This window comes from Tiliqua scincoides, chromosome 6 (genome assembly GCF_035046505.1).
Source record: "Tiliqua scincoides isolate rTilSci1 chromosome 6, rTilSci1.hap2, whole genome shotgun sequence".
Taxonomy (NCBI): domain Eukaryota; kingdom Metazoa; phylum Chordata; class Lepidosauria; order Squamata; family Scincidae; genus Tiliqua; species Tiliqua scincoides.
In genome coordinates this window covers 7,563,433-7,590,093 of record NC_089826.1, presented here as the reverse complement: position 1 = coordinate 7,590,093, position 26,661 = coordinate 7,563,433, and the positions used below count along the sequence as shown (strand labels likewise).

The 26,661-nt window shown below is 45.9% G+C and overlaps 2 protein-coding genes across 4 annotated transcripts in view; both read left to right on the top strand.

The window, feature by feature from the left end:
- The window catches only part of SCARB2 (scavenger receptor class B member 2), a 45,758-nt gene extending 32,980 nt beyond the window's left edge, over positions 1–12,778 (top strand). Inside the window, exons 9-12 of the mRNA XM_066632483.1 lie at positions 980–1,053; positions 3,455–3,506; positions 4,903–5,061; positions 8,629–12,778. Of these exons, the coding sequence (XP_066488580.1) occupies positions 980–1,053; positions 3,455–3,506; positions 4,903–5,061; positions 8,629–8,670 (327 nt within the window). The 3' untranslated portion in view covers positions 8,671–12,778. The remainder of the gene's footprint in view (positions 1–979; positions 1,054–3,454; positions 3,507–4,902; positions 5,062–8,628) is intronic.
- A 757-nt stretch (positions 12,779–13,535) lies between these two features.
- The window catches only part of NUP54 (nucleoporin 54), a 19,162-nt gene continuing 6,036 nt past the window's right edge, over positions 13,536–26,661 (top strand). For all 3 annotated transcript variants that reach the window (XR_010794648.1, XM_066631688.1, XM_066631687.1), the window contains exons 1-9: positions 13,536–13,671; positions 18,800–18,883; positions 19,007–19,147; positions 19,495–19,721; positions 19,857–20,044; positions 20,715–20,911; positions 22,030–22,084; positions 23,670–23,763; positions 25,404–25,511. Coding sequence is in view for 2 of the 3 variants with exons in the window: in XM_066631688.1 (XP_066487785.1) it covers positions 13,623–13,671; positions 18,800–18,883; positions 19,007–19,147; positions 19,495–19,721; positions 19,857–20,044; positions 20,715–20,911; positions 22,030–22,084; positions 23,670–23,763; positions 25,404–25,511 (1,143 nt within the window). In the remaining variant the exon portion in view is untranslated. The remainder of the gene's footprint in view (positions 13,672–18,799; positions 18,884–19,006; positions 19,148–19,494; positions 19,722–19,856; positions 20,045–20,714; positions 20,912–22,029; positions 22,085–23,669; positions 23,764–25,403; positions 25,512–26,661) is intronic.

Sequence of the window (26,661 nt, the reverse complement as noted above, 5' to 3'; positions counted from 1 at the left end):
CCCCTGCCTTACAGTGTAACGAACAGTCTCTGGAACCTGTCTCATGGTCCAGTTCAAATGTCGGTTTGGCTGTCATGAACATGCTCCAAATTCCCTCTCTCTTCTCTTCATGGATACCACTTTTCCTTTTCTGCTCCCTTGGTTGGGTTGTGTGACATTCAAACAGTGGGAACCATGTTTCTTTGTTTTTTCAACTTACACTTCACTTATACCCAAAATGTTCAGAAGATGTCTTACAGCCTAATCCTCCACAGCAAGCATGCTGGTGCAACATGTGTTGCACTGGTGCTAGTTGTTGTGAAAGCATTTTGTGACGGCCTAGCACTTGCCAACACTGTTGCGGAGGGCCATGCTGGCCTGCAGACTTGCGCAGACTAGGGCTTATTCCAGGGGCCTCAAGGAGACCTCCAGCCTTCCACCTTCCCCCATAGGATGCAGTATGCCCTGCTTGTGCCCCACTGCATTGGTGTGTGTGTGGGGGGGGGGGGATTGTTTGAATAGGATTGTGCTGCTACAATGACAATTCAAGACTATCTGATAGCAGAGGCCTGAGCATGCTTACGCTTGCTTCTCCTCTTCCTCGGCAGTAGTAATTCAAGCAGAGGTCTTTTGTAGGCAGAGAAGGAAAAACAAAGTCCCCATAGTTGCTCTGCTCTCCAGCCAGTGATGGAGACCAGGCTGATCTTCCCCTTGCTGTGGTCTTCACCCTGGGAGGCAGGGGATGCAAACTGCCAAACCCCTTTTCCCCACCACCACAAATAGGAGGATGTTGGAAACATTTTAGCTTGCAGGGTGGGGGAGAAAAGATTGTTGTGCATTCAGTTACCTCCTACCTGCACAACTGTCTTTCAACAGTTCAGGCATCTGTTGCTGGAATGCCAGGAATGAATAATAAAAATAAATAATGAATGTGTCATGCTGCTAAAATTATGCCCACGAGTTTCTAAACATTCCAGTAAAATGCCCTTTGATCTTACAGTTGACGGGTGTCTTGGTGAGAGCATCTAGACGAATCCAGGTTAATGTTTATATACGAAAACTACCAGATTTTCAGTAAGTGGTCATTTAAATTTTTGTTAAGCAGTGAATAATGTGTTTTGTTTTAAGATAAGAGCATAATTTTACGCATACAAAAATGCTGGGACAGAAGGGGGAAGAGTGAACATTTACAGTCAGTTCTCTTTATATGTGAATTTACCTGTGAATTTGCCTATCTGTGTGGGGCAGAGTTGCCACTTATCTCTTGTTATCTTCTCATTCTCTTCTCATTATCCAAGAATACTGTGGCTGGGGCAAGCCCTGGGAAGGAGCCAAGAGACAGGTGGAAAAGGAGGAAGGGTGAAGCAACCCCCTCCCACTGCTAAACTCTTGAAACCTTGTTTCTCTTGCAACTCTTGAAACCCTTGTTGGGTCAGCAACCTTCAAGGAGTCGGGGGATAGCCAGAGGAGTAAGCATAGGATGGTAGAGATGTTGATGAGCTCTTGCAATCACCCAGCCCCATAGACTTCAAAGCTCATAGAATGTATGGTGAAGAGGGTCCCCTGGAACGTAACCCCATTTTTCCCATAGGCTCAATGATTCAGTGTCTGCTAATTTGGTATCCACTAGGTTTTCCAAGAACCTAACCCTAGCGGATAACGAGAACTGGCTGTATATTTCATGACATGATACGTGGGGGGAAATAATAACTGTTCTTGTGATATTATTCATTCTTTTTTAAAGAATATCCTTCACGTCTTGCCTTCCTTTTTCATATTGTTTAATCCTGTTCCAAAAAGCGATAAAGGGGCAGCAAGACTCCAGTGAATAATTTTGTTTGCTTTTTGTCCTTTGTCAAAGCAATCTTCTGTGTAGTTATAGAAGGTTTTGACAGGTTAAAGTAAGTCCACTCAGTGGTCCAGTGATATTCTCTTCTGAATTGACTCTGATTTCCTTTCCATCCCCAAGGCATTTCAGCCAGCCTAGAAATTTTGATTGTGTATCTGCTGCTCCCTGTCGCTCATTCTTAAGTTGCCTGCCTCCTGAATCATTTCCTTCGATGTGGAGAAAAAGCTGCAGTGCTTGGAGGGATGGAAGGAAGCACAAGAGATAGTGGTGCACAAAATGAAAGATCTCTTGCTTGCATGCCTCTGTTTGGCTTGCCCTCTTACTTTGCTGGACAAATTCAGGCAACTTGTGGAAATAGTTGGGGAGAAATGGAGTGTTTCATGGGGGGACTGGTTGGTAGTCTTGTCAGCAGCCCTCTTTGAGAGGTGGGGGCATGGCATGGCAGTCTAGTGGTTAACTAGTCCCCTACTTTGTTGTGGCAACTTCCAGTCCTGCCCCTTGGTTGTGGTTCCCCTCTGTTTGGGTGGGTGTTTTCCAAGAACTTCATCACCCTGCATTTTATCACCTGTGGACACGAAACGGGTTTTACCTGTGGGATTGCATATGGGGTACATGAGTGTCACCTGAGCTCTTGACTTTCCCACTCCTGGGAATCGGGGCCTTGACAGCCCAGTGTGATGGCTCAACCCAAAGTTCTTTGTTGAAGTGGTCAGTTGGGGAAGGAGAAGGATAAACAGCAACAAGAATAGGCCGAAAACAGCTACTGTCTGCCTGCAGCTCTTTCCCCTTCAGGGTGCTGAGGGCATCACAGGATCCTTTTAGAAAATTGCAAGTTCCAAAGTAGGTGAAAAAAATAGGAGAAACTCAGGGATTTTCAGGGGCTTATGTGAGTGCGTGTGTAGGCCTACAGGTAGACCACAGCTGCGATACAAGGACATCTGCAAGAGGGATCTGAAGGCCTTAGGAGTGGAACTCAACAAGTGGGAAACCCTGGCCTCTGAGCGGCCCGCTTGGAGGCAGGCTGTGCAGCATGGCCTTTCTCGGTTTGAAGAGACACTTGGCCAACAGTCTGAGGCTAAGAGGCAAAGAAGGAAGGCCCATAGCCAGGGAGACAGACCAGGAACACACTACACTTGCTCCCAGTGTGGAAGGGATTGTCACTCCCAAATCGGCCTTTTCAGCCACACTAGACGCTGTTCCAGAACCACCTTTCAGAGCGCGATACCATAGTCTTTCGAGACTGAAGGTTGCCAACAAAAACGTGTAGGCATGTTTGCAAATGTGTTAAATGGGCTGGGGCAGAACTTGGTACTGTGACACTGTCCTCTGTCCTGTGTGTGTTCACTGAATGAGCTCCAGCCATGTTTCTCAGAGGGGCTCTTCTCCCCTTTCCATGATCTCTGGTTCTCTTCTTTCCCTTCCTGGTACATATAAATGATCTTGGTTGGTACAGATTCTGCTTAGAGAAAAGTTTGTTTGATCTTGGAATAATTGGTGGTAAAGTTGGGACATCTTTTATTGGCTTACCGCAGACCATCTGTTTTTTGCTGGTCTGAGACCGTAATAAAGATTTGATTTGAACCATCAGATTTTGTTTTTTTAATGACTTCCTTGACTTTGCTTTAGGCTAACAGGAAACATCCAAGACCTCTTCTTCCCTGTGTTCTATTTAAATGAGGTAAGCATTTTGAAAATATCTTGTTAATATATGCACCTTTAGAATTGCTGCAGAAAGTGAGGGATCTCTGAATTCTTTCTATGTGACTAGCACAGTGGTTCCCAAACTGTGGGTTGGGACCCACCAGTGGGTCACGAAACAGACAAGCTGATAGCTGACGAGGGAAGTGTATTGAGTCCTATGGAGGTGGAAATAGAGCAGCACATGTGCATTTACTCACCGGTGAATGCGTTACAGTCCACCCCGAAGGGCAGGCTGAGGGGAAAACCACTAGTAAGCCACCAGAATGGTTCCAATCTGATGAATGCAGGCTCCAACAAACTCTTGAGAAGGAGGTCCCCCCTCTAAACTGACCAGGAAAATGTATTGAGCCCTATGGAAAGTGAAACGGAGCAGCATGTGTGTGTCTGCTCACAGGAAGGTTCGTGTGCCTTGGCTCTTATTGCAGGCAAGGAGAAAGGGAGTGCAAGGCCACCAGAATGGTCACAATCCAATGAACATGGAGTTCAAAAAACGCTCTAGAAGGTGCCCCCTACCATAGTAAAAAAGATAAATACAGACTTGAGCAGTTGGGGGGTTTTATATTGGTTACGTAAAGCTATGTGGGTTCCGATAGCATGTCATTTAAAAAAGTGGGTCCCAGTGCTAAAAGGTTTGGGAACCACTGGACTAGCAGAATGCGTGGTTGGATGGAGTTGCTTGTAAATAGAAGGGAGAAATACTAGGAAGTTAGCAGTGGCTCTACTGGTGCCAGTAAAGTAAGTTGGCAGCAGAGTCATGTCGTGGGTGTGGAGGGCAGGGGTTGGGAAAGAGTTAGTATTAACCTGCTTAAGTTAGAGAAGCTGCTGGTTAACACTTAAGCCCCAATCCTATGGGGGCCTTTTGCTGCCAAAAGTAGTGTTCATGCAGCGCAAAGCCCTTTATGGCATTATGAAAGCTGGTCTCCTGCTGCAAATGGGCATGGTGTGTGTCACATCGACTCCAGAGGCCCCCATTGGGGCCAGTAGGTTGGCAGCAGTCCTGTCATGGGTGGGGAGGGGAAGGCAGGGATTGGGAGGGGGGTGGATCAGCAGCTTGAGTGAGTCCTAGATCCTGTCCCTTCTTTCCCAGGCTGCCCCACCCCTTTACTGCCCTGCAGAATGGCTAGCATAGGTCCAAGGAGGCCATAAATTACCGGGGCCAACACAGTGGTAAATAAAACTACCTCTGGCAGGCCTCCTGTTCGCCTCCCCCCATCATTGGATGTTGCGCCATTGTGGGGAGGGAGTATGGAAACCAGTTGGATGGAAACTTTGACTAAAGTAGAAGGGGCTGGTGACTGACAGTGTGATCCTAGGCGTGTCTATTCAGAAGTAAGCCCCGCTAACAAATTCTCTCTCCCCCTTTGCCCCTCCAGAGTGTCCTCATAGACAAGGCATCTGCAGATAAACTGAAGCTGGCTCTTTTTGAGTCTTCTGTGGTCACCAGCATTCCCTATATAGCCATGACAATTGGGATTATCTTTGGAGTCCTCTTTGTTGTACTTGCCTGCAGGCCTTTCCGGACAAGGGAAGAGGTAAGACTGCAACTGGATCTGAGCTTCCCATTTGATTTTTATGCACCTGTAAAACAGTGTGTCTCAATTATTGTTCTCCGCAGTACCACTTCACATATTTCACCTGTTCAGAGTACCATCAGAAGTAACTGGTGTTGACATCATTGCCAGTTACTTCTGGATTTTTTCATTCATAAAAAAAATGAATGAATGAATCTGGATTGGGAGGCCAGATGCAATGCAACAAACACCAGTAAGAGGATCAGTGTGGATGGGAGGGCTTTTTCCAATGCAGGAAAACATGCTTTGGAGCTCTGCCTGCTGAGCCAAGCCTCCAACTGCTGTTTGTTGTGTCGTGTTCCTGGTCTCACTGCCGGGTGGTAGGGATCCAGGGGTTCCATGAGTACCACCAGACACCACCTCAAGTACCACTGGTTGAGAAACACAGCCTTAAAACAATATCTTTTTCCTTTAAATTTGCTTTTGGTTGGTCTTAGTGCATTTTTGTATGCATGTGTAGATTTTTGTGTTGTTACTAGAGCACTTGTGTGTTTTTGTTTTATTTTTGCTTCCCTGTTTTTTTCCCCTTGAAACAAAGTTGCAGGCCAGAGAACATTTAATAGACCCAAAGTAATTCCATCTCAGCAAAGCTCTGCTGCTGTCTTAAGTCATATGGTAAGATAAATGAAGTGTATTACTTTCCCAGTATTTCTGACTAGCTGCAAACCAGAAATGTTTGGCTAGTGAACTCAGAAGGCTTAGAGCTGTTTCACACCCGTGCAATCATCACTTTATTGGTTGTGATGACTGACATATTTGAAGGGATAAGCTGCTCAAGACCACATCATGGCTGGGCAGGAATTTGCATTATGACTTCCACAAACTGTCACCTTCCTTTTCTGTAATGCCAGAGGCTAAAGAAATTCACAACACAGATTCTACCCACAAGAAAGGCAACACAATCAATTGCAAAGTAACATTAGTGTGTGGACAGGAGAGACTTCTGAGCCAAATTCTTTGCTTCCTCCTTTCCAATTCCAAAATGGAGAGGAAAATAGAGGCTGCCCTAGGAAGGGTACCTCCCAGAGTGATCTAAGGAACTTTTTCTATCTCTGCACAGTTCTTACTGTCTTTGTGTATACTTGGTCTTTGAAACAAATTCTTGCAACTGCAAGAATAAACAGAGGTATGTGGTGCTCGTGTGTTTGGTATGTTGGCCTTGTGGTGGATTTTGCTCCAAACAGTGAAATAAAAAGCAGGGATGTTGGCCAGCTGATGTGTGCTCAGTTGGAACAGCAACTGCTTCACTTTCACTTTCTCTTTCTCTTCTCTTATTGTTTAAATACTGTATCTAAAGGTTAACTCACAGTTTGCATGGACCTGGTTAGGCCGCAGTCTTGTGGTGTGGTGATGGTTTTTTTTTTAGCAATTAATTTGTGATAGTGGTGTTTGTTTATGCAGCATTTCCATTGTGTAAAATGCTCCAGGTTTTAAAAAAACTGTGCTGTTCATCACCTTGGGGACCCTGCTTTAGGTTGCTGCTGTTCCCATTTTACAGATAGGGAGCTGAGGCTAAAAGGCCCTTATTTGTCTGAGGCTTACACTAAGATTGTGGCTGAGATGGACCCAAGGGCGGTACTCTTATCCACAGGAGATGTGGTTGTGGCTTACTTCCAGATTTCTTGGTGAGATAAGAACATAAGAACAGCCCCACTGGATCAGGCCATAGGCCTATCTAGTCCAGCTTCCTGTATCTCACAGCAGCCCCACCAAATGCCCCAGGGAGCATACCTGATAACAAGAGTCCTGCATCCTGGTGCCCTCCCTTGCATCTGACATAGCCCATTTCTAAAATCAGGAGGTTGCGCATACACATCATGGCTTGTAACCCGTAATGGATTTTTCCTCCAGAAACTTGTCCAATCCCCTTTTAAAGGCACCCAGGCCAGATGCTGTCACCACATCCTGTGGCAAGGAGTTCCACAGACCAACCACACGCTGAGTAAAGAAATATTTTCTTTTGTCTGTCCTAACTCTCCCAACACTCAATTGTAGTGGATGTCCCCTGGTTCTGGTATTATGTGAGAGTGTAAAGAGCATCTCTCTATGTACTTTATCCTTCCCATGCAAAATTTTGTATGTCTCAATCATGTCCCCCCTCAGGCGCCTCTTTTCTAGGCTGAAGAGGCCCAAATGCCGTAGCCTTTCCTCATAAGGAAGGTGCCCCAGCCCAGTAATCATCTTAGTCGCTCTCTATTGCACCTTTTCCATTTCCACTATATCCTTTTTGAGATGCTGCGACCAGAACTGGACACAATACTCCAGGTGTGGCCTTACCATCGATTTGTACAACAGCATTATAATATTAGCAGTTTTGTTCTCAATACCTTTTCTAATGATCCCAAGCATAGAATTGGCCTTCTTTACTGCCGCCGCACATTGGGTCGACACTTTCATCGACTTGTCCACCACCACCCCAAGATCTCTCTCCTGATCTGTCACAGACAGTTCAGAACCCATTAATCTATATGTGAAGTTTTGATTTTTTGCCCCAATGTGCATGACTTTACACTTACTTGCATTGAAACGCATCTGCCATTTTGCTGCCCATTCTGCCGGTTTGGAGAGATCTTTCTGGAGCTCCTCACAATCACTTCTGGTCTTCACCGATTGGAAAAGTTTGGTGTCGTCTGCAAACTTAGCCACCTCACTGCTCAACCCTGTCTCCAGGTCATTTATGAAGAGATTGAAGAGCACCGGTCCCATGACAGATCCTTGGGGCACACCACTTTTCACCTCTCTCCATTGTGAAAATTGCCCATTGACACGCACTCTCTGTTTCCTGGTCTTCAACCAGGTCTCAATCCAGGAGAGGACCTGCCCTCTAATTCCCTGACTGTGGAGTTTTTTCAGTAGCCTTTGGTGAGGGACCGTGCTGAATGTGATAATATATATATATATTTAAAACTTTCTCCCTGCACATGGACTCTTTGTGTCAGGAAGAAGCCAAGGTTACCACTCTCTACCTGCTATTATAATTTCTCATAGGTAGGAAGATTTTGTTGATACAGAACATTTGAATATATCATTCCTCAGCTGTAGTCTGAAATGTGCTCAGTACCCCATGATTACCTGCATGTGCAGGTGAGTCCCAAGTAAGATACATAACAATTCCAGGGACAGGTCCAAGATCCTGCCCAAGGCATCGTCTCCAGAAAAGTTGCGTGAGTGAGAAGTTCCGACGTTATTTTTTCCAAATGTACGTACTCCTGGGATTACTTCAGAAAGTGGTCCTATGAGTGCCAGACATAGTTATGATATAGGCTTAAACTGATTTACAATTCTGTTTTCCCAGGGCATTGCAATTCTCCAAGTGGGGGCTGGGGATCTCGATCAGAATTATCAGTCCTCCCTCCGAACTGCTAGTCCCAGAATTATTGGGAGGTGGGGAGAGCCATGTCAGTTTCCCTGACTTACATGTGTAGCATAGCCATGCAGTCAGTCCTCCAGCCAGCCTAAGTGACAGATTGATAACACCCTTTTTGAATACACTGTGTCCATTTCTGACCACCTCTTTTTTTATTACAGGGTACCAAAGATGAGAGAGCTCCACTTATCAGAACATCTTGATTCCACTTCAACACCACCATCCCTTTTCAGAAATGTGCTTAGTGACTGAACTATGCAAACGGCTTTAAACTCCAGCAACTACACCACAATTCTTGATTGTCCTCCCTCCCGCTCTCTGCAAAAATCACACTAATCTATATTAACACTTTTTGAATTCCGGAATGGAGTTATCAAACGGAACTATTGTGCTGAAATATGGAAGCTGCAACATTTGAAAAGACTGGCGTTGGAGCTGTTTTGCCATTGTGCCCAAGGGTACAGAAAGCTGCATTTTGATATATTTGTGAGGCTGTGGTCACTTACACTGATGTAGTCCTGCTGACTTCAGCGGAACTATAACAGCATAGGCGGCTGTTGATTGGCCCCCTTGTGTTTATTTGTATGGCATGCCATAGAAGCTTAAGGTATGTTGGCTACAGTGACCGCCCCTCCTTTTTATTTATTAGGATTGCTTGGTTCAACTTTGGCCTTCTATAACCTGACTTATTGGCACAGGGTTCTGTTGTACTGAATTTTACTCTTCCTTGTGTGTAAATTTGTTACACTGGAAAGCAATGGAGAAGTAAGTTTTCTCTAAGTACTTTACACTCAGAGCCTCTGATACAGTGATTGTTGTATTACTAGATGTAACAGATGGGTGGGAACACTTGTGAGTTCAGCCAGCTCACTGTTATCTTGAACCTTCACAGCAATTGGAGATTCAGAGGTACCCATGGCTTATGGTAGCAGAGTCAAGGATATGACTCAGGAGTGGGCTTGGCTTGGTGAAGCATAATGCTTTGCATCCACTGGGTGAATTCTGAGTACTTTCCAAATTCCCTGTGTATGCACATAAATGCAAGTGCTGTGGGCATGGCTATCAATTGAATTTAGTTACAGATACCTGGCCCAGATTTAAAACACAAGAAAGATTCACTTCAGTGTCTATCTTTGAACAAGACAGATCATCTTTCTAGTACAACCTTTTCCATACATGCATTCACAAAACAAAGTTCTAAAGCCAGTTCATGGACAGAAAAATGTCACTACAGATCTGGATCACGGCTGTCTGATAAGGAGTGCTAAGGAAGTACATTTGAATTGTGCTTATGGGTTTTAGAAGTAGCCTGTCTCTGAATGCCAGATGCAAGGCAGTGGCAATGGGATACAGATGTCTTGTTGTCTTGGGTGTACCCTGAGGCATCTGGTGGGCCACTGTGAGATACAGGAAGCTGGACTAGATGGGCCTTTGGCCTGATCCAGCAGGGCTTATGATCTTATGAATTAGCATGTTGTCAGGAGCAGGATATCAACCTGTAGAACATTATTTGAGAAATAAGATGAAGTTAGTTGTCTAACCCAGTGTCTAACTCTTTTTTGTGAATTAGGGCTCAGTCCTAACCATCTTTCCAGCACTGACATAGCTGTGCCAATGCGGTGAGCGCTGCACCCTGCAGTGGGGAGGTAGTCAAGGGGGTCTCCTCAAGCTAAGGACCAGTTTGTTACCTTGGGGGCTGCATTGCGGCTAAGTCAGTGCTGGAAAGTTGGTTAGGATTGCGCCCTTAGTCGGTGTGGTGCTAACTCTGCTCACACCCATTTTAAGTAAGAATGGGAGGGGGGGGTCATCCTACACCCAGCTCCCCCTCTTCCTGAATGGCTCCATCACAGGCATCCACCTTTTTGGACTGACCATCCTGGCCACTTCTCTTCCTTGGCCTTTTGCTTCCTTGGCCACATTCTTCCAAAAAAGGTGACAAAAATTGTGACGTGCCCTGGGATGTCTCATGTTCTCACAAGAATGCCCATAGTCAGCACTGTTTCTTGGCTGGCATGACAGTCCGGTTACCCAGTCTCTCTATGGCATAGAGAGTCTCTCAATGACATACGGCCGTTGCTATGCAGATTTTGCCCCTCAGCCCAGCCAGAGTTGGGAGAGATGAGTAGTGACAATCCGTTATGCAGATCTTTCATGTAGCCTTTTGATTGGTCTTACATTTTGTTTGGCCAAAAGTCAGAGCAACACTAAAATATCAGTACAACACAAAGTCCTATAACTTTTGGAAAGTGGAACATACCTCAGTGAGGGGCCTCTAACTGTGTCTTGCAGTGAGCCGCCCCCCCCTTGACCAAGGCAAAAGATGCAAGCCTTCCCAGGAGTACTGTGGAAGAAACACATTGATGTGGATAGCTTCTCCTTGTTCTCTTTGGCACAGTGTGAGCTAGCTCAGAGAGGAGAAGGTCATGTAGCTTCATAAGCAGTTTTATGTCACCTGAAATAGGCTGATGGAAAGAGATGGCTGTCAATAGATGCACAATACTGCCTAATGGGAGAAACAAGGGGTGAGTTGGACTGCAACTGCTTGCAGTGGACGGAATGAGCTAGCATTTAGGCTCCAGGTCTGTTTCCAGAAGCGACCCTAGGAAGCTGCTTCCTACTGAATCAGACCATTGGTTGATCCAGCTCAGTATTATCTACACAGACTGGCAGTGGCTCTCTAAGGTTTCAGGTGTGAGTTTTTAACCAGCCTAGCTTGGAGAGGTCAGGGACTGAATCTGGGACCTTCTGCAGGCAAATCATGTGTTGTTATCACTGAGTCTTGGTCAGACAGATGGTTCTGGGAAACTTGCAAGCAGTGCATGAAGATAATGGCCATCCCCTCTTACATGTTTCCATGTTTTGCTCTCAAAGTCTGCTGCCTATGAATATGAAGATTCCACTTAGGTGTTTTGGCAAAAAAAAAAAAAAAAACTCCCGAGGAGACCTATCGTCAATAAATTGTTTTAACCCTTTTTTAAAATCCTTTTTTAAAAAGTTATACGAAGTAGTGGCGATCATAAAATCTATGGTGATGGATTCTTACATTTGTTAGCATGTTGTTTGAAGAGATTTTTTTGTGTCTGTTTTGACCCCGGTGCCAGTTGGTTTTCACGGTTAGCCCTTGCACAAGAGAAATTCTTTCTGCTGCTAGAACTCTCAAGTCACCAAACAGACGAAAGCCATGCGGTTTCAGTGCTTGGCAGATTGTGCCTGCAAATTTTGCAAGCCAGATTGAAGAATGTTTTTCTGTGCAAGCCTGTACAAGTTATTTTTGTGGTACCTTTGGGAAATTAGAAGTTGGACATTTTCAGCATATAAAGCTGTTGGTTCTAATGTCACAGTGCTATTGAAAATAACTGGATTGTGACAGGGAGACTGTTTGCTTGTATTAATGTATAGATCCACAGGGTGGGGGGAAAAAGTGTTTTAAAACCACTAATTACAGTATTATTGTTTAATAAATATGCCTCTGTGAGTGTTATTGGCTCACCATGCCTTTTTAATTGTCTTGTAGGAATTTACATTCAACTAAAGTTGCTTAAATTCCAGTTCCCAGTCCAGTAGTTTTGAGCCTGATCAGGGTTTATGGCAGGGGTGTCAAACATAAGGCTTGGGGGCCAGATGTGGCCCGCAGAAGATTTTTATCCAGCCCTCAGGCTCTCAGTGGCTGAGCAGGGCTGAGATGTTACTGCTGTAAGGGCAGCCCACATGAAAATTGGCTCTCCCATATCTTGAATAAGGACATCACTTTGCCTAATGACATCACTTGTCTTGGGTGCTCCCTGGGGCATCTGGTGGGCCACTGTGAGATACAGGAAGCTGAGCTAGATGGGCCTTTGGCCTGATCCAGCAGGGCTCTTCTTATATTCTTATCACTTCCGGCCTTCAGCAGGCATCAGTGCCTGCTCGGCCCTGTTCCGTTCGGCCCCTGGTATGAAATGAGTTTGACACCCCATGAGAGGCTTGCCAGTAAAGAAATACTCAACTGAGGGCATTTTAAAGCAAATGGGAGATCTAGTGTTGGAAGTGGTCCTAACACATCCACTATGTGCAGTCCTGTGTTTGTTTGTGCAGAAGACTCCTGTGTTCGGTGAGGTTTTCTCAGTAAATGCAATAGAATTGCACTGTTAACATTAAAATTATTGCCTGGGGGAATTCTCCCTAAGGGTAGCCCCTCTGAAGCCAAGAGAATGGCTGTAGCTCTCTGTTCTCTGCTGTGTATATAATGAATAAAAGCTGATCGCTGTTGTACCACTGATGTGTTTGTTAAAGTGGAATATCAGATTAAAGTGCATTTTTTGTTCTGTTTCATGGTCTTTTGCTTCAGAATATTTTCCTTTTAGGAGGCAAAGCTTCTCCAGCTCTCCCTAGGGAAAGATCACACCTGCTGTATTATTACTACGCCTTTGGGATGTTTGGGGAATGGTTTTAAACAGATCAGCCACCAGCAGGGAAGGCTCTTCTCTATTTGAAATGCATTCTTAAAACATACACTTTTAGTTTACAACGTGTGATGTCATCAACCTGGAAGTGATGTCATCAGCCCAGAAGTGACATATTACATGGGAGGTTCTGATACCTCGGGTGCGATGTCATCAACCCAGGAGTGACGTCATCAGGCGGGAAGGTTCTGTCGCCTCGGGTGTGATGTCATCGGCCCGGAAGGGACGTCATCAGGCAGGAAAGTTTTTTGATTTGATTTTGTCATCTGGGGAGGTGTCGAAAGAAATTTTCCTGCTTGATGATGTCACTCGCGCCCGTGACGTGACTTCCAGGTGAGTGACGTCACACCCGGTCGCACAAACCGCTGCCGCCGCCACTGCTTCCCGAGCGCCCAGCGGCTGCCTGTGCTGCGCTCCCCCGGCAGCTCTTGGTGGCTCTCGGCGGGGCTTCCGGCCCTTGGCCTGACGTCACCGGCAGGCGCCATCTCCGCGACAACCGCGAGGGTGTCACGTGGCTTGGCGCCCGGCGCCGTAGAGGTAGGAAAGGCCCAGAGTCACCGGCGCTTCAGCGAGGGCGGGGCTTGAGCGCGGCCGGAGGGACCGCCCCGCCCCGCGCGTGCCTCTGGCCTTCGTAGCTCTGCGGAGCGGCGGGAACGCTCCGCTCCTCTCCTCTCCTCTCGGGCGCCGCGGCTTCCGGCCGCTCTCCGCGCCTCATGGCCACCACCTTCACCTTCGGCGCGGGGGCCACGCCCAACCCCGCGGGTGAGTCAGTGCGGGCGGGCCCGGGCGCCGTGGCAACCGTCTCCGCGGCAACCGCGCGCTCCCCGCAGCCGGGGCCCCGAGCCCCTCCCCAGTGGGGCACGTGGAGCGGGCGCCCTCGCCGCGCAGGAGTCCTGGGGCGGGCGGGTCGAGTGCGCGGGGCGCCCGGGCGGTGGTCCGGCGCAGGCCGAGAGTGGGTCACGGCGGACCCACAAGGGGGGTCTTGGAGGTCACGAGTGGGTCGCGGGGGATCTTGTGGGTCAGGAGTGGATCTACGGCACAGCAAGTCTTGTGTGTCGGGAGTAGATCACAGGGACCCGCAGCACTGCAGGTCAGGAGTGCAGATCACAGGGGATCCTTTGCACCCAGAGTGTGGGTCGTAGGGGACCCACGACGCAGGGGATCTTGTGCGCCCCGAGTAGGTCACAGGGGACCAGCAGCACGGTGCGTCCACAGCACAGCAGGTCAGGAGTGGATCGCAGGGGATCTTGTGGGTCAGGAGTGGATCTATGGCACAGCAAGTCTTGTGTGTCGGGAGTAGATCACAGGGACCCGCAGCACAGCAGGTCAGGAGTGCAGATCACAGGGGATCCTTTGCATCCAGAGTGTGGGTCGCAGGGGACCCACAACGCAGGGGATCTTGTGCGCCCCGAGTAGGTCACGGGACTGGCAGCACGGTGTATCCACAGCACAGCAGGTCAGGAGTGGATCGCAGGGGATCTTGTGGGTCAGGAGTGGATCTACGGCACAGCAAGTCTTGTGTGTCAGGAGTAGATCACAGGGACCCGTGGCACAGCAGGTCAGGAGTGCAGATCACAGGGGATCCTTTGCATCCAGAGTGTGGGTCGCAGGGGACCAACAACGCAGGGGATCTTGTGTGCCCCGAGTAGGTCACGGGACTGGCAGCACGGTGTATCCACAGCACAGCAGGTCAGGAGTGGATCGCAGGGGATCTTGTGGGTCAGGAGTGGATCTACGGCACAGCAAGTCTTGTGTGTCAGGAGTAGATCACAGGGACCCGTGGCACAGCAGGTCAGGAGTGCAGATCACAGGGGATCCTTTGCATCCAGAGTGTGGGTCGCAGGGGACCAACGACGCAGGGGATCTTGTGTGCCCCGAGTAGGTCACGGGACTGGCAGCACGGTGTATCCACAGCACAGCAGGTCAGGAGTGGATCGCAGGGGATCTTGTGGGTCAGGAGTGGATCTACGGCACAGCAAGTCTTGTGTGTCAGGAGTAGATCACAGGGACCCGCAGCACAGCAGGTCAGGAGTGCAGATCACAGGGGATCCTTTGCATCCAGAGTGTGGGTCGCAGGGGACCCACGACGCAGGGGATCTTGTGCGCCCCGAGTAGGTCACGGGACCGGCAGCACGGTGCGTCCACAGCACAGCAGGTCAGGAGTGGATCGCAGGGGATCTTGTGGGTCAGGAGTGGATCTACGGCACAGCAAGTCTTGTGTGTCACGAGTAGATCACGGGGGACCCCCAACACGGTGGATCTTGCACGTCAGGAGATCTTGCAGCCCTTGATCATGTGGATCAGGAGCGCCAGCTTCTGAGAGATGCACACCCCAGCGAGTGTGTGCTGGGACAAGCCCTGGTACCTGGAGGGGCGACCAGCTGCCTCCCCATTGAGCTGGTGCTGCTCTGTTCCAGTGGTCTTCAACCTATTTCATCCCTCTGGGTTGCCACGACCCCACAACCGTTGGGGTCCCGATCCCAAGGTTGAAGAACACTGACAGGCAAGCTGCCCTCTCTCAGCCTCTGCAAGGGGAGGATGACACTGGCCTATCTTCACAGGAGTCCTGCTAGGTAGGGCTTCGCAATGGTGAATACAGCTCACCAAATGAGTGTTGTGGCCGGCAAGGAACCTGTTTGCCTAAGTGTGGGTGTACCTAGTGGCTCCCTGGCTTGCAGATTGCAGGAGTGCCGGTGAGGATTTGTATGACAGTGTTCAAGAAGCCTCCTGTCAGTGTGGGGAGGGTGTGATGCTTGTCCTTTCAATACATTGAGTTGAAGCGCTGTGTTTGTTAAAGGTCCACACTTGGTTGCACTCTTCATTTCAGAAGTACCTGCAGAGAGGGAATCTCCAGTGCAGCACAAAGTTTGTCACTTCCCACACTTTCCAAAAATGCTAGCTATTCAAAGCATCTTTTTTTCCCCTTAGTTCCTTTTCGCTGCAAAACTGCATTTATTTAAAGTATTTTTAGTCCACCTTTTCCCTCCAATCAGAAGGCTTCCAGTGCAGCTTACAGTCTATTTAAATAGACAGGAGGCAACATAAAATGTCTAAGTGCAAATACAAAAACAATGCCTCCCAATTTTGCAGTGTGACTGTGGTTGTTTTATTTGTCCTATCAAATAAGGACCAGAAGATCTGTCTCTTGTGTTTAATTCTTGTTTGCTGTGGATTGACATTTTTCTTCTCTGTGCTTCTCTTGTGTGTTCTCATTTCCTCTGCTCAAAAATGGTTTTCCTGCTAAGAAGCCTGATCTCTGACTAATGCTGCCTTGCTTTCTTTCTGCTTCCCACTTATCAGGATTTGGTGGGCTTGAAACAGCAAACTCTACTACCAGTGGGTTTAATTTTGGGGGTTTTGGATTAACTCCTAATCCTGCAGTGAATTTTAATATTGGGAACTTTGGTGTTTCTACTACCTCGACACCGCCATTCAATTTTGGTAACACTCTGGCCAGTGCAGGTAGAGAATGCACACATATGTTGTTTGTAATGCATTATTCCTGGCAAGGGTCCAAGAATTCCCTCTAAGCCTTTGGGGTTTGCCCCAACTCACGTGTCGCAGTTCTAGTAAAATTCGTGGAGCCTAATTCACAGTAATGGATTTTAGGACTGGGATGCTGGGAGAATACCTCCTGTACTGTTATTCTTTGACTTACTCTTGCTTCTGACTCTTCTGTTGTATGTCTGAAATTCTAAATTCAACTGTGTTCCTTTAAATATTTGATCTATCCAGAGCTGATCCACACTTCACATGGCACTGTTGCAATGCTAGTGTTTGACGGCCAATTTTGCCTCCCCAGCATCAGGCCTTCATGCCTCTTGAGCAGTGGTTCCCACACATTTAGCCACTTTTAAAAATGAGAATCTATCAGGACCCACCAGAAGTGATGTCATGACCGGAAGTGACATCATCAGGCAGGAAATTTTTTAACAATCCTAAGCTGCAATCTTACCCACACTTACCCAGAAATAAGTCCCATTGACTATCATTGTTAAAAGCAAATACATCGTAGCTTGTTAAAAGTACAGGTCTGTAACATTTCCCCAAATGCAGTCATGTACCATGGTAGCATCAAGTTTAATTTATAAAAAATAAAATATTGAAATGAATGGGCACTCACCTGAAATTGGCTCGCAACCCACCTAGTGGGTCCCGACCCACAGTTTGAGAAACACTTGAGTATTTCAAGATGTAAAACTCCCCTTTCATGATTTGCCTGATCTCTGAAGCCAGCATTTCTGTGATTGCGATACTCTGTAAAGTGTGGGTCAGAACTAGGGTATTTAAACCAGTCTCTCCAGAAAAAAAATATACCCAGGTTTCCTGGCATCCTAAGGATACAGGAGAAATTCATCAAAAACCAGCCTGCATGCAGATAGGGAAGTAAAATCAGTAGCACTAGAACAGCTGCAGAGTTTATCATTAAAAAGACATTTTCTGTAAGTTGAATTCTTGGACTCTACTGCATTTCCATTTTCCTCCTGTTCCCATGTCTCTTCATTGGATTTCAGTCATCTTGATCTCACTGCACTTGTATCCATAAAATTTGTGGAGAAACAAATTTTATACGATCAGCAACAACCACAAAAGTGCTAAACATTGCAGTTCTCACTTTTGGCCTTTAAAAAGTATGTTTTAAATGCTCATTAATAAAATCCTTTTAAGCATTCGATATACTGTACTTCAGTACAGTTCTTCATTTGTAGTGGGAATGAATTGGTTCATTTTGAATAGTCAGGCATTGATCTTGTCATTTAACTGGGCATGCCAGATTCTACTGTACAGTATTCTAATTTATTTAGTGTTAACCTTTAGTCCTTGCAGCTGTTCGTATAGGAAATGAACCATTCCATAATTCCATCATTTTTCTATTGTAACATGTAACAGTATCAGTTGTGCATGGTTAAACTTTCTCCATAGCTGTTAAAGAAAGCATTCGTTCAGGTACTAATTCTCATAGCATTTTCCCCTTGCTTTATTGTTGGTCCCACTCTGAATGGCTTCTGCAACATGCTTTTTCCCCTCTCAATTTAAAATTCTCATTGGGAAATTTATTTGCTAGAAAGGATTTCAAAGGGACGGTTTGGTGCATTTCCATGTGTTTGTCACTAGCATTTAATTAAATAGATGTTCTTTAAAATTGTAGCTGTAAGCTTAGGTTGTCATGAACAAGCTATCTTTGTAACTCTCACAGAATTATCACACACACATACTATATGTGATTAAGTGGATTTAGAGCACTTCTAATGGGATTTGCAGGTAGGAGTAGTACAACTTGTGCCTTCAGTATATGCAGGAACAGTGCTGAATGGGGTTAGTCCAAGCAGTGAGTAATAGTATAGATGGCATAGCAGGTGTACTGTCAAAAATGCCAATGGTAAGCTGAAATTTTGCACTTGTTGAGACCACTTCAATGTGCTCCTTCCTGGACCCAAAGAAGCTGTTTGAACAAGTGTTTGGCACCCGTTTAGCACTAAAAAATTATGAAGCGGGAGGAATCAGCAATTCAGGGGGAATTCAGAAAGCAGTGGTCTGTTAGTCCAATCACCAAATAGGTGATTAGTTCAATCACCGATTGATGTACCAGCAGGGTTTGTAAGCCTCAACTGAAGCCACACAGTGAGCATATATTTTCCACTGCTGTTTATGGAAATGTGCTGCTAGGGACAGCTCAGCTCTTTAAAAAACAAAATCAATTTAGAGATGGATCAGAGTTGGCTATTTTACATCTACAGTTCATGTTAGTTTAATCAAGGAGAGTGTGACATGTATCATTCATTTGTCACCATCTCACTTCCTATAAAACCTACCAGCATGTAATCATCAACTTATCACATTCTGAGAGAATCCAGTCCTCCTTGTTGACTTGTCTGTCTGATTTACTTAGGGGCCTTTGGAGGGTTTGGGACGGCAAACACCACAGCTGGAACTACATTTAGCTTCTCAGCTCCTACCAACACAGGCACCACTGGTGAGTGCCCATTATTTAGTATGTATGTTGTATTTGTGTTTTGGATCTTAGGGTGTACTTGTTTGGGGGAAGTTAACCTTTGTAAGTGTTCACTATGTATTCTATCCCTTTACTCCTTTCAAGGTCTGTTTGGTGCTACCCAGAATAAAGGTTTTGGATTTGGAACTGGATTTGGTGGTGCAGCAGGCACTGGGACCGGCCTTGGCACTGGCCTGGGAACTGGTTTGGGATTTGGAGGTTTTAACACCCAGCAACAGCAACCTAGTAAGTGTGCTTAGGTTAGATTTTTTTTTGTGAATTGTACCTACCCTTTCTGACTGAGGTAGGATCAGCCTCCCTGCAGAAGACCACAGCTTTCACCTTCTCCCCTCTACCCCCTAAACTGCAGTTGGCCAACTGAAATGCCCTGTCCTTCTTCACCTTATCAACCAGGTTGCAGACCTTTTGGCAAAGAAGCAAGATTTGTGAACTATATTTTGACTTTATGGCAGGCAGGGGGTTGCCTTTGCAAATTGTCTATAGAAAAGAAGCAGTAGTGGTACGCTTCTGATGGACTTGGCATTGGTTGATTTCATTGGCATGTAAATCTGCTGCTTCCTGTTCGTTTTTAGCACTCGGAGGCCTTTTCAGCCAACCTGCTCAAGTCCCTACCCAGTCCAACCAGCTGATCAACACAGCAAGTGCCCTTTCTGCACCCACGCTCTTGGGTGATGACCGTGATGCTATTTTGGCCAAATGGAACCAGCTGCAGGCATTCTGGGGCACAGGCAAAGGGTATTTCAGCAACAACATTGCCCCTGTGGAATTCACACAGGAAAATCCATTCTGCAGATTTAAGGTATGACAGATTTGGCATGATTTCCTGAACACCGCATATAATCAAACGGTTAACTGGCTAGTTTTAATTCCTCCTAGGAGTTTGGTATTAATGTCCTCAGTTGCACTTACTGATGTTTTTTTATTTGCTGAAAAGGCTGTGGGCTATAGTTGCATGCCCAATAACAAGGACGAAGATGGCCTGGTTGCATTGGTCTTCAATAAAAAGGAAGCAGAGATCCGGGGTCAGCAGCAGCAGCTGGTGGAATCATTGCACAAACTCTTGGGTTCAAACCAGATGCTTACTATCAATGTTGAGGGAATAAAGACAATGCCAGATGATCAGTAAGTACGTTGTCTATGTGATGTATTTTTGTCCCCTTCTTTGTATATACACTCCAGCTCTTTTTATATCTAGGAATATTAACATTGAGGTTAGTGATACAAGGCTAGCCTCCATTCCTTTCTGTGCCATTTGCACACCTAACATACAACCTGTCACTTGTAGATCAGAAATATGTCTTTGATTTCAGACCAGAAATATTGGGTTGGAAAATTGTCTTTATTAGCACTGGGTGCAATCAGCCAGTTAAGTTGCCCTGCAGTTATAGTCCAGGCCCTGGCTTTTTTATTTTTAAACCCTTTAATGGATTGGGTCCAATATACCTGAGAGACCAGCTTATTCCCAGTGTTTTACAGCCCCTCAAAAATGGACATGCTCTGGGCCATTTTAGCTGTGCACTGTTGGCCTAAGGAGGAATTTCAGGTTGGTTGGGTGGACCACAATTCATCTAGCCAAAGAGCTACAAGAGTCCAAGCCTGAGCTTCTTCCAGGCATGACTTCAGGCCCTTTACTTGGATCTGGCTTTTTATGGTTGAGATTAGACTGGTATTTGGATGAGAGCTCCCCTGTTGCCCACCTAGAATTTTTGTCATCTCTTCCTTACAAGCCGACTATTTCAAGGTATTTAAATAAAGCTACTTTCATTATCTAGTGTTTCTCTTGCTCTTTTAGAACGGAGGTAATCATCTATGTCATTGAGCGATCACCAAATGGGACTTCAAGACGAGTTCCAGCTACCACCCTGTATGCACACTTCGAACAAGCAAACATCAAAACGCAACTACAGCAACTTGGAGTTACCCTCACGATGGCGAGAGCAGAACTCTCTCCAGCGCAAGTGAAGCAACTCTTACAGAATCCTCCCGCAGGTAATCCATGCTGCAACTAAGCCCTTTGGCTGGTTAAGTAAGTTCTGTTATAACAGTTAACAGATGTCGAAGAAATGTCATAGTGGTCTTTTAAATAAATGTTTGGGCAGCTATTTAAAATGGATGCTATAAGAGCTGTCTGGCTCTGGACCAGTTGACCTCACACAGTTGTGGGCTCCCCCTTACTGGATGTTCACAGGTAGAGGCTGGATGATAATTTGTTACAAATGCTGTAACAGTTGCCGGTAGGGTGAACTGGTTTGCCTCCAAGGCATTCTCCAATCTTAACATTCTATTATTCTAGGTATGAAATGTATCAATAGGGTTAGAGACTGATGGTCAGTTGGGTCCCTTCTTACTGTTTCTACAATAGAAAGATTCCCAAAGTGCAAATAGTCTCCTAACTGATTCACTGTGAGTAATGCAGGAATGGTTAGTGTTCTGTCTCCCTTGAGCTGTAACATTGGGACAGAAGCAAAAAGTACTTATCTTAGCAGTAGTAACATATCTAAAGTTAAACGTGGGATACTGCCATTAAACCTACTGTGTGCATCCTTGCAAACAAAACTTCCCCAACTTTCATTGGAAAGGTATTGCAAAGAAAGCAGTTAAAATGTGCTGAGAGGTAGCACTTTGTCTTCATTTGTTTGTTGATCTCTTTTTTTAGAAAGGGAAATCCTATTTCCAACTGCCTCTGATCTCAGTAAAAAGTATGCTGTATTAACACATCAAAGCATTCACAGTCATTTTTGCGAGCATGTTCTGTGCACTCCAAACTGGTTTCACACTATAGTGAAGCATGGGGCCATGAAAGTGATTATCTAAATACTTTATAAGAACAGACCTCAGTCTTTCATTGGAAAAAAAAAACCATTTACTTTTAATCTCTGCATTTATTATTTCAGCCATCAATTAAAGGACCTTAATGAAAATCAATAGATCCAGGTTTCTAAAACAGACTCATTTTTTACTTATTCTTAAAACAGCACCTGGCTGTCAATTTGGACAAGCTTTCTTGAGAGCCTGTTTTTATTGCATCCAGGTAATTAAAGGTGAAGAAGAGAAAGATAAGTTGCTGCGACTGAGCTTGTCGAGATAACTTGTTTTTCGCCTTGCAGGTGTTGATCCTATCATCTGGGAACAGGCCAAAGTGGATAACCCAGATCCTGAAAAGTAAGCTGTTTTTTGTGAAGTGGCTTTGAAGGTGTATACTTCTGGGTGACTACTTAAGGGCCGGCACTGCCTGAGCAGGGATTGTGGAATTAAAACCATTGTTCAAATAACTTTCCATTAATAAAAGCAGTGGAGTGCGGAGACTGCAACTCTCAAGGGGAATAACTGGAAAATGGTCACAGTATCTCTAGCCTTGAAACTTTTTACATGTGACTTGAGCCTCATGAGCTAATTTAGGAAAGGGCACATGAGGCCATCCCTCCTCAGAATACATTCCCATGTGAAAATATCGTACAAAGCTGAAAAATCATGGTGGGAATATTTAGTTTTGGATTTATAACCTGTCTTATCGAAATGCCTCAAGATGGCTAAGTATAAAACAATCCTGTGCACACTTGTTTAAGAGTCAGTCCAACTGAACTCATTGGGTCTTACTTCTGAGTTGACACACATAGGATAGTGCTGTGAAACCATTACAAAATGTACAGTTGGTCCTTGCTATCCGCTGGGGATCTGTTCCTGGGGATCTGTAGATAATGAAATCTGCGATTGGGCCTCACAGGACCTCTGGACACAACCGGCCCTTCCAGTCACATCCAGGAGTCCTCTGAGGACCAATCTGTATTATATATTTTAAACAAGGGCACATCTCTTTAGGTGGGCAGTCTCTGGGCAATTGACATTTGGCAGGGAACTGGGAACACTGGGCTGCATTTGCTTCTTTTCTGACTGATGACTGGAGCCAGGCTGGTCTTTCTCTTGGCCAGATGTCCTCCTGCCTCCCAGATAAAACAATCTCCCAGGATCCCATGGTCTTCCGGCAGGTCCCAGGCATCAGTATACTTGTTACATTGGTGAAGGGAGATTTTCGATAGTGGTACATATTATGCTACTCAAACTGGGTGCATTAAGCAATGATACAATTCCATGAACTGTATATGCCCTTTCTGAATATTTGAATATGCTAGGAGTTCTGTGAAACCCTTCACAGCCATGGGTTCAAGATGGCTAGATAAATTAGGTTAGAGGAGTGAGGGAAGCAAGTGAGAGAAAGAGAACCAGGTCAAAGCCTTTGGTAACCAACTGCAAAAGCTATTGTAAGAGGTGTTCTTGAACATTTTTTATTTTTTGCAGATTTTTTTTCTCAAGGAGGAAAAGTGCAAAAAGTGGTGTTATGTGTCCCCCCCTGGGCACATTTTAAAAAACTGTTATTATAAATTATAATCTCTTTCAAAATGAAATAGGTGGTATAGTGTTAGCAGCTGCAACCACAGTCATTACCCATGCGCTCCCCAGTCTAGCCCATTATTTATATATATTTTCAGTTTAAATTTGGGGTGTGTGTGTCTTTTTACAGAAATGAGAAGTGCAGAAAGTGGTGTTATGTGTTTTAATTTCATTACCACCGGAAAAATCACACCTCTAGCTATTGTCCATTTTTAAGAAGAGAGAACATGAGGCTTATTATGAGTTATTGTCTGGAATACCATGGTTTTTTTTCCCTTGCAATGTGTTCTGTTTGGGAAGGAATAGGCTTTTATAATATTTTTCAGTTCTTGCCAATTAAACATTCTCATTCCTACAGGCTGATTCCAGTGCCAATGGTTGGCTTCAAAGAACTCTTGAGGAGGTTGAAGGTCCAAGACCAGATGACAAAGCAGCATCAAACCAGATTAGATGTGAGCATTTTCATTGCATCTTTTGAATATCCACTGATGCCGTAACCCAAAGAGTAGACACTTTTGCCCTTGTAAATCCTGAGTTCTGTGTTCCAGGAATTAATTCCATAAATCCTTGACACACACGTGGACTCGACGTGCCTTGTGTTGGGCTCTAGGGTAAAGAATGGCAAGTTCTTCTACTTGGAAGTTGGCATCAGAATCACATTGTTGGCAGAGCATGAGTGTGTGGACTATGAATAGCAGCTTAAGAATTGTTGAGGGGCAGTCCAATCCTGAGCTGCCCAGAGCTGCGGGACCAGGCGGCTCCACGGAGGGCTGCCGCCGGATCCAGCGCCTCCCACGCTACCGCGGGAGGCTCCTCGGGAGAAGGGGACATTCGTCCCCTTCCCCCGGGTAAGGGAAGTAGCCCCGCAATGGGGCTACTCACTTTAGCGGTGACTGTTTGGTCGCCGCTAAAACAAAGGCTCTCGTGTAGGGCGAGCAGCCCTGCCTGAGCGCCTTGGATCCTGTGGAGTTCTCCTCCGCCCCGCCCCGGCCACGCCTCCCCCTGCCCCCAGCCACACCTTCCCCACACCCCCGACCATGCCCCCATCTCCCCTTCCGTGGTTTGGCGGTCTGGGAGACCGCAGAGCCCGCGTGCCCGCCACTCGCTGGCTCAGCGCCGGCCGGAGCTGAGCTAGCTGTGGTGGGAGCTCGGCGGTAAGCCCCGCAAACGTGCCTTATGGCACGTTTGCAGCCATGGTCTGTACCGCAGCGGCACGGCGCAGACCACAGGATCAGGCTCTGAGTTCTATGTTGTTCTGCAACATTCCCATTCTGAACTGTTGTCTTCACTTGGGCCTCCAATGCTTATGCATTCCAGAGGCTAAAGTTGACCAATTTTCTTGAATAGGTGGAAATGGGAGGTATTTGGTAAGGGAGACTTTAAAAAGCAACAAATCTGAGGATGAAATTGGCTTCTTCTGCTCTTCTGGGAGTTTGTAAGACAAGGATGCTATAGGCCAGGACACTGATGCCCTGACTAAAGAACTTGACAGCTGATTCTGGGCAGTCCTTAAAGTGCAAAAAGAGTTGTTTGGGGGGTGTGGGCTGACACTACATTCCTTCCGACTTTCCAGAATTGCTTATGGTTCTGAAGCTGCATTTTGCCTTGCCTGACTTATTCTGTCCAGTAGCTGCATCAGCAAATCTCTTTTGAACTTAAATTGCAAGATCTATTTTGGGGATAGAAAATCCACATAAATCCAAGTGTTCTGTCACACTTATTGGAATCAGCTGCTTGATTAAGTAAGAGAGTTCTTTGCTGGAAAATGTTACTGTATTGCTTCCTGCTGGTAGTTCATTGTGTATTTTGATCTATAGGCGATTGGTATGTGAAAGGTTCTTACGTTTAGGGCAGGGCATTGACAAAATGCCTTGGAATAACTTTCACCTGCACCTTTACAACAGTAAAACTAAACAATAAAAAATTAGTTCTGTAACTAATTCATTGGCTGCAGCCTCAGAGATTTTAAAAGCACAAAAGGCACCAGGAGGAAAACAGGATTGATCGTTGAAACCTGCACATTCTGCTTATACCTAACTCTGCCACTGTGTGACCTTTACTGAACCTGTTTGTCTCTCTCCCTTATCTCTAGATAATATCAGAAGATATAAGTGAGTTGCAGAAAAACCAAACAACAACAATGGCCAAAATAGCACAGTACAAGAGGAAACTAATGGATCTCTCTCACAGAACATTACAGGTAGAACTTGATTTGTCCCTAGTTTCAGTGTTGTGGTAAAGGAGGAGTAGGTGAGCTGGTATAGTGTAGTGGTTAAGAATATGTGCTGTGGACCAGAAGTCTCTGGTCACAAATCTCAGTTCAATCAGATTGCCTTTGCTTGACCTCAGACAAACAAATATTGTCTTGGTGTCACCCACACCCACCTTGTGGTATTGGAAAGGCACATGGGAAGAGTGTCTCCTGGATCAGGCCTAGAGTCTGCCTATATAACCCTATAATCTGAGCTCAGTTTAATAAAATGAATGCAAGGCAGAGATAGGAAAGAGGGAGAACATAAGAACAGCCCCACTGGATCAGGCCATAGGCCCATCTAGTCCAGCTTCCTGTATCTCACAGCGGCCCACCAAATGCCCCAGGGAGCACACCAGATAACAAGAGACCTCATCCTGGTGCCCTCCCCTGCATCTGGCATTCTGACATAACCCATTTCTAAAATCAGGAGGTTGCGCATACACATCATGGCTTGTACCCCATAATGGATTTTTCCTCCAGAAACTTGTCCAATCCCCTTTTAAAGGAGCCTAGGGTAGACGCCAGCACCACATCCTGTGGCAAGGAGTTCCACAGACCGACCACACGCTGAGTAAAGAAATATTTTCTTTTGTCTATCCTAACCCGCCCAACACTCAATTTTAGTGGATGTCCCCTGGTTCTGGTATTATGTGAGAGTGTAAAGAGCATCTCCCTATCCACTCTGTCCATTCCCTGCATAATTTTGTATGTCTCAATCATGCCCCCCCTCAAGCGTCTCTTTTCTAGGCTGAAGAGGCCTAAACGCCGTAGCCTTTCCTCATAAGGAAGGTGCCCCAGGCCCATAATCATCTTAATCGCTCTCTTTTGCACCTTTTCCATTTCCACTATGTCTTTTTTGAGATGCGGCGACCAGGACACAATACTCCAGGTGTGGCCTTACCATAGATTTGTACAACGGCATTATAATATTAGCCGTTTTGTTCTCAATAATTTTTCTAATGATCCCAAGCATAGAATTGGCCTTCTTCACTGCCGCCGCACATTGGGTCGACACTTTCATCGACCTGTCCACCACCACCCCAAGATCTCTCTCCTGATCTGTCACAGACAGCTCAGAACCCATCAGCCTATATCT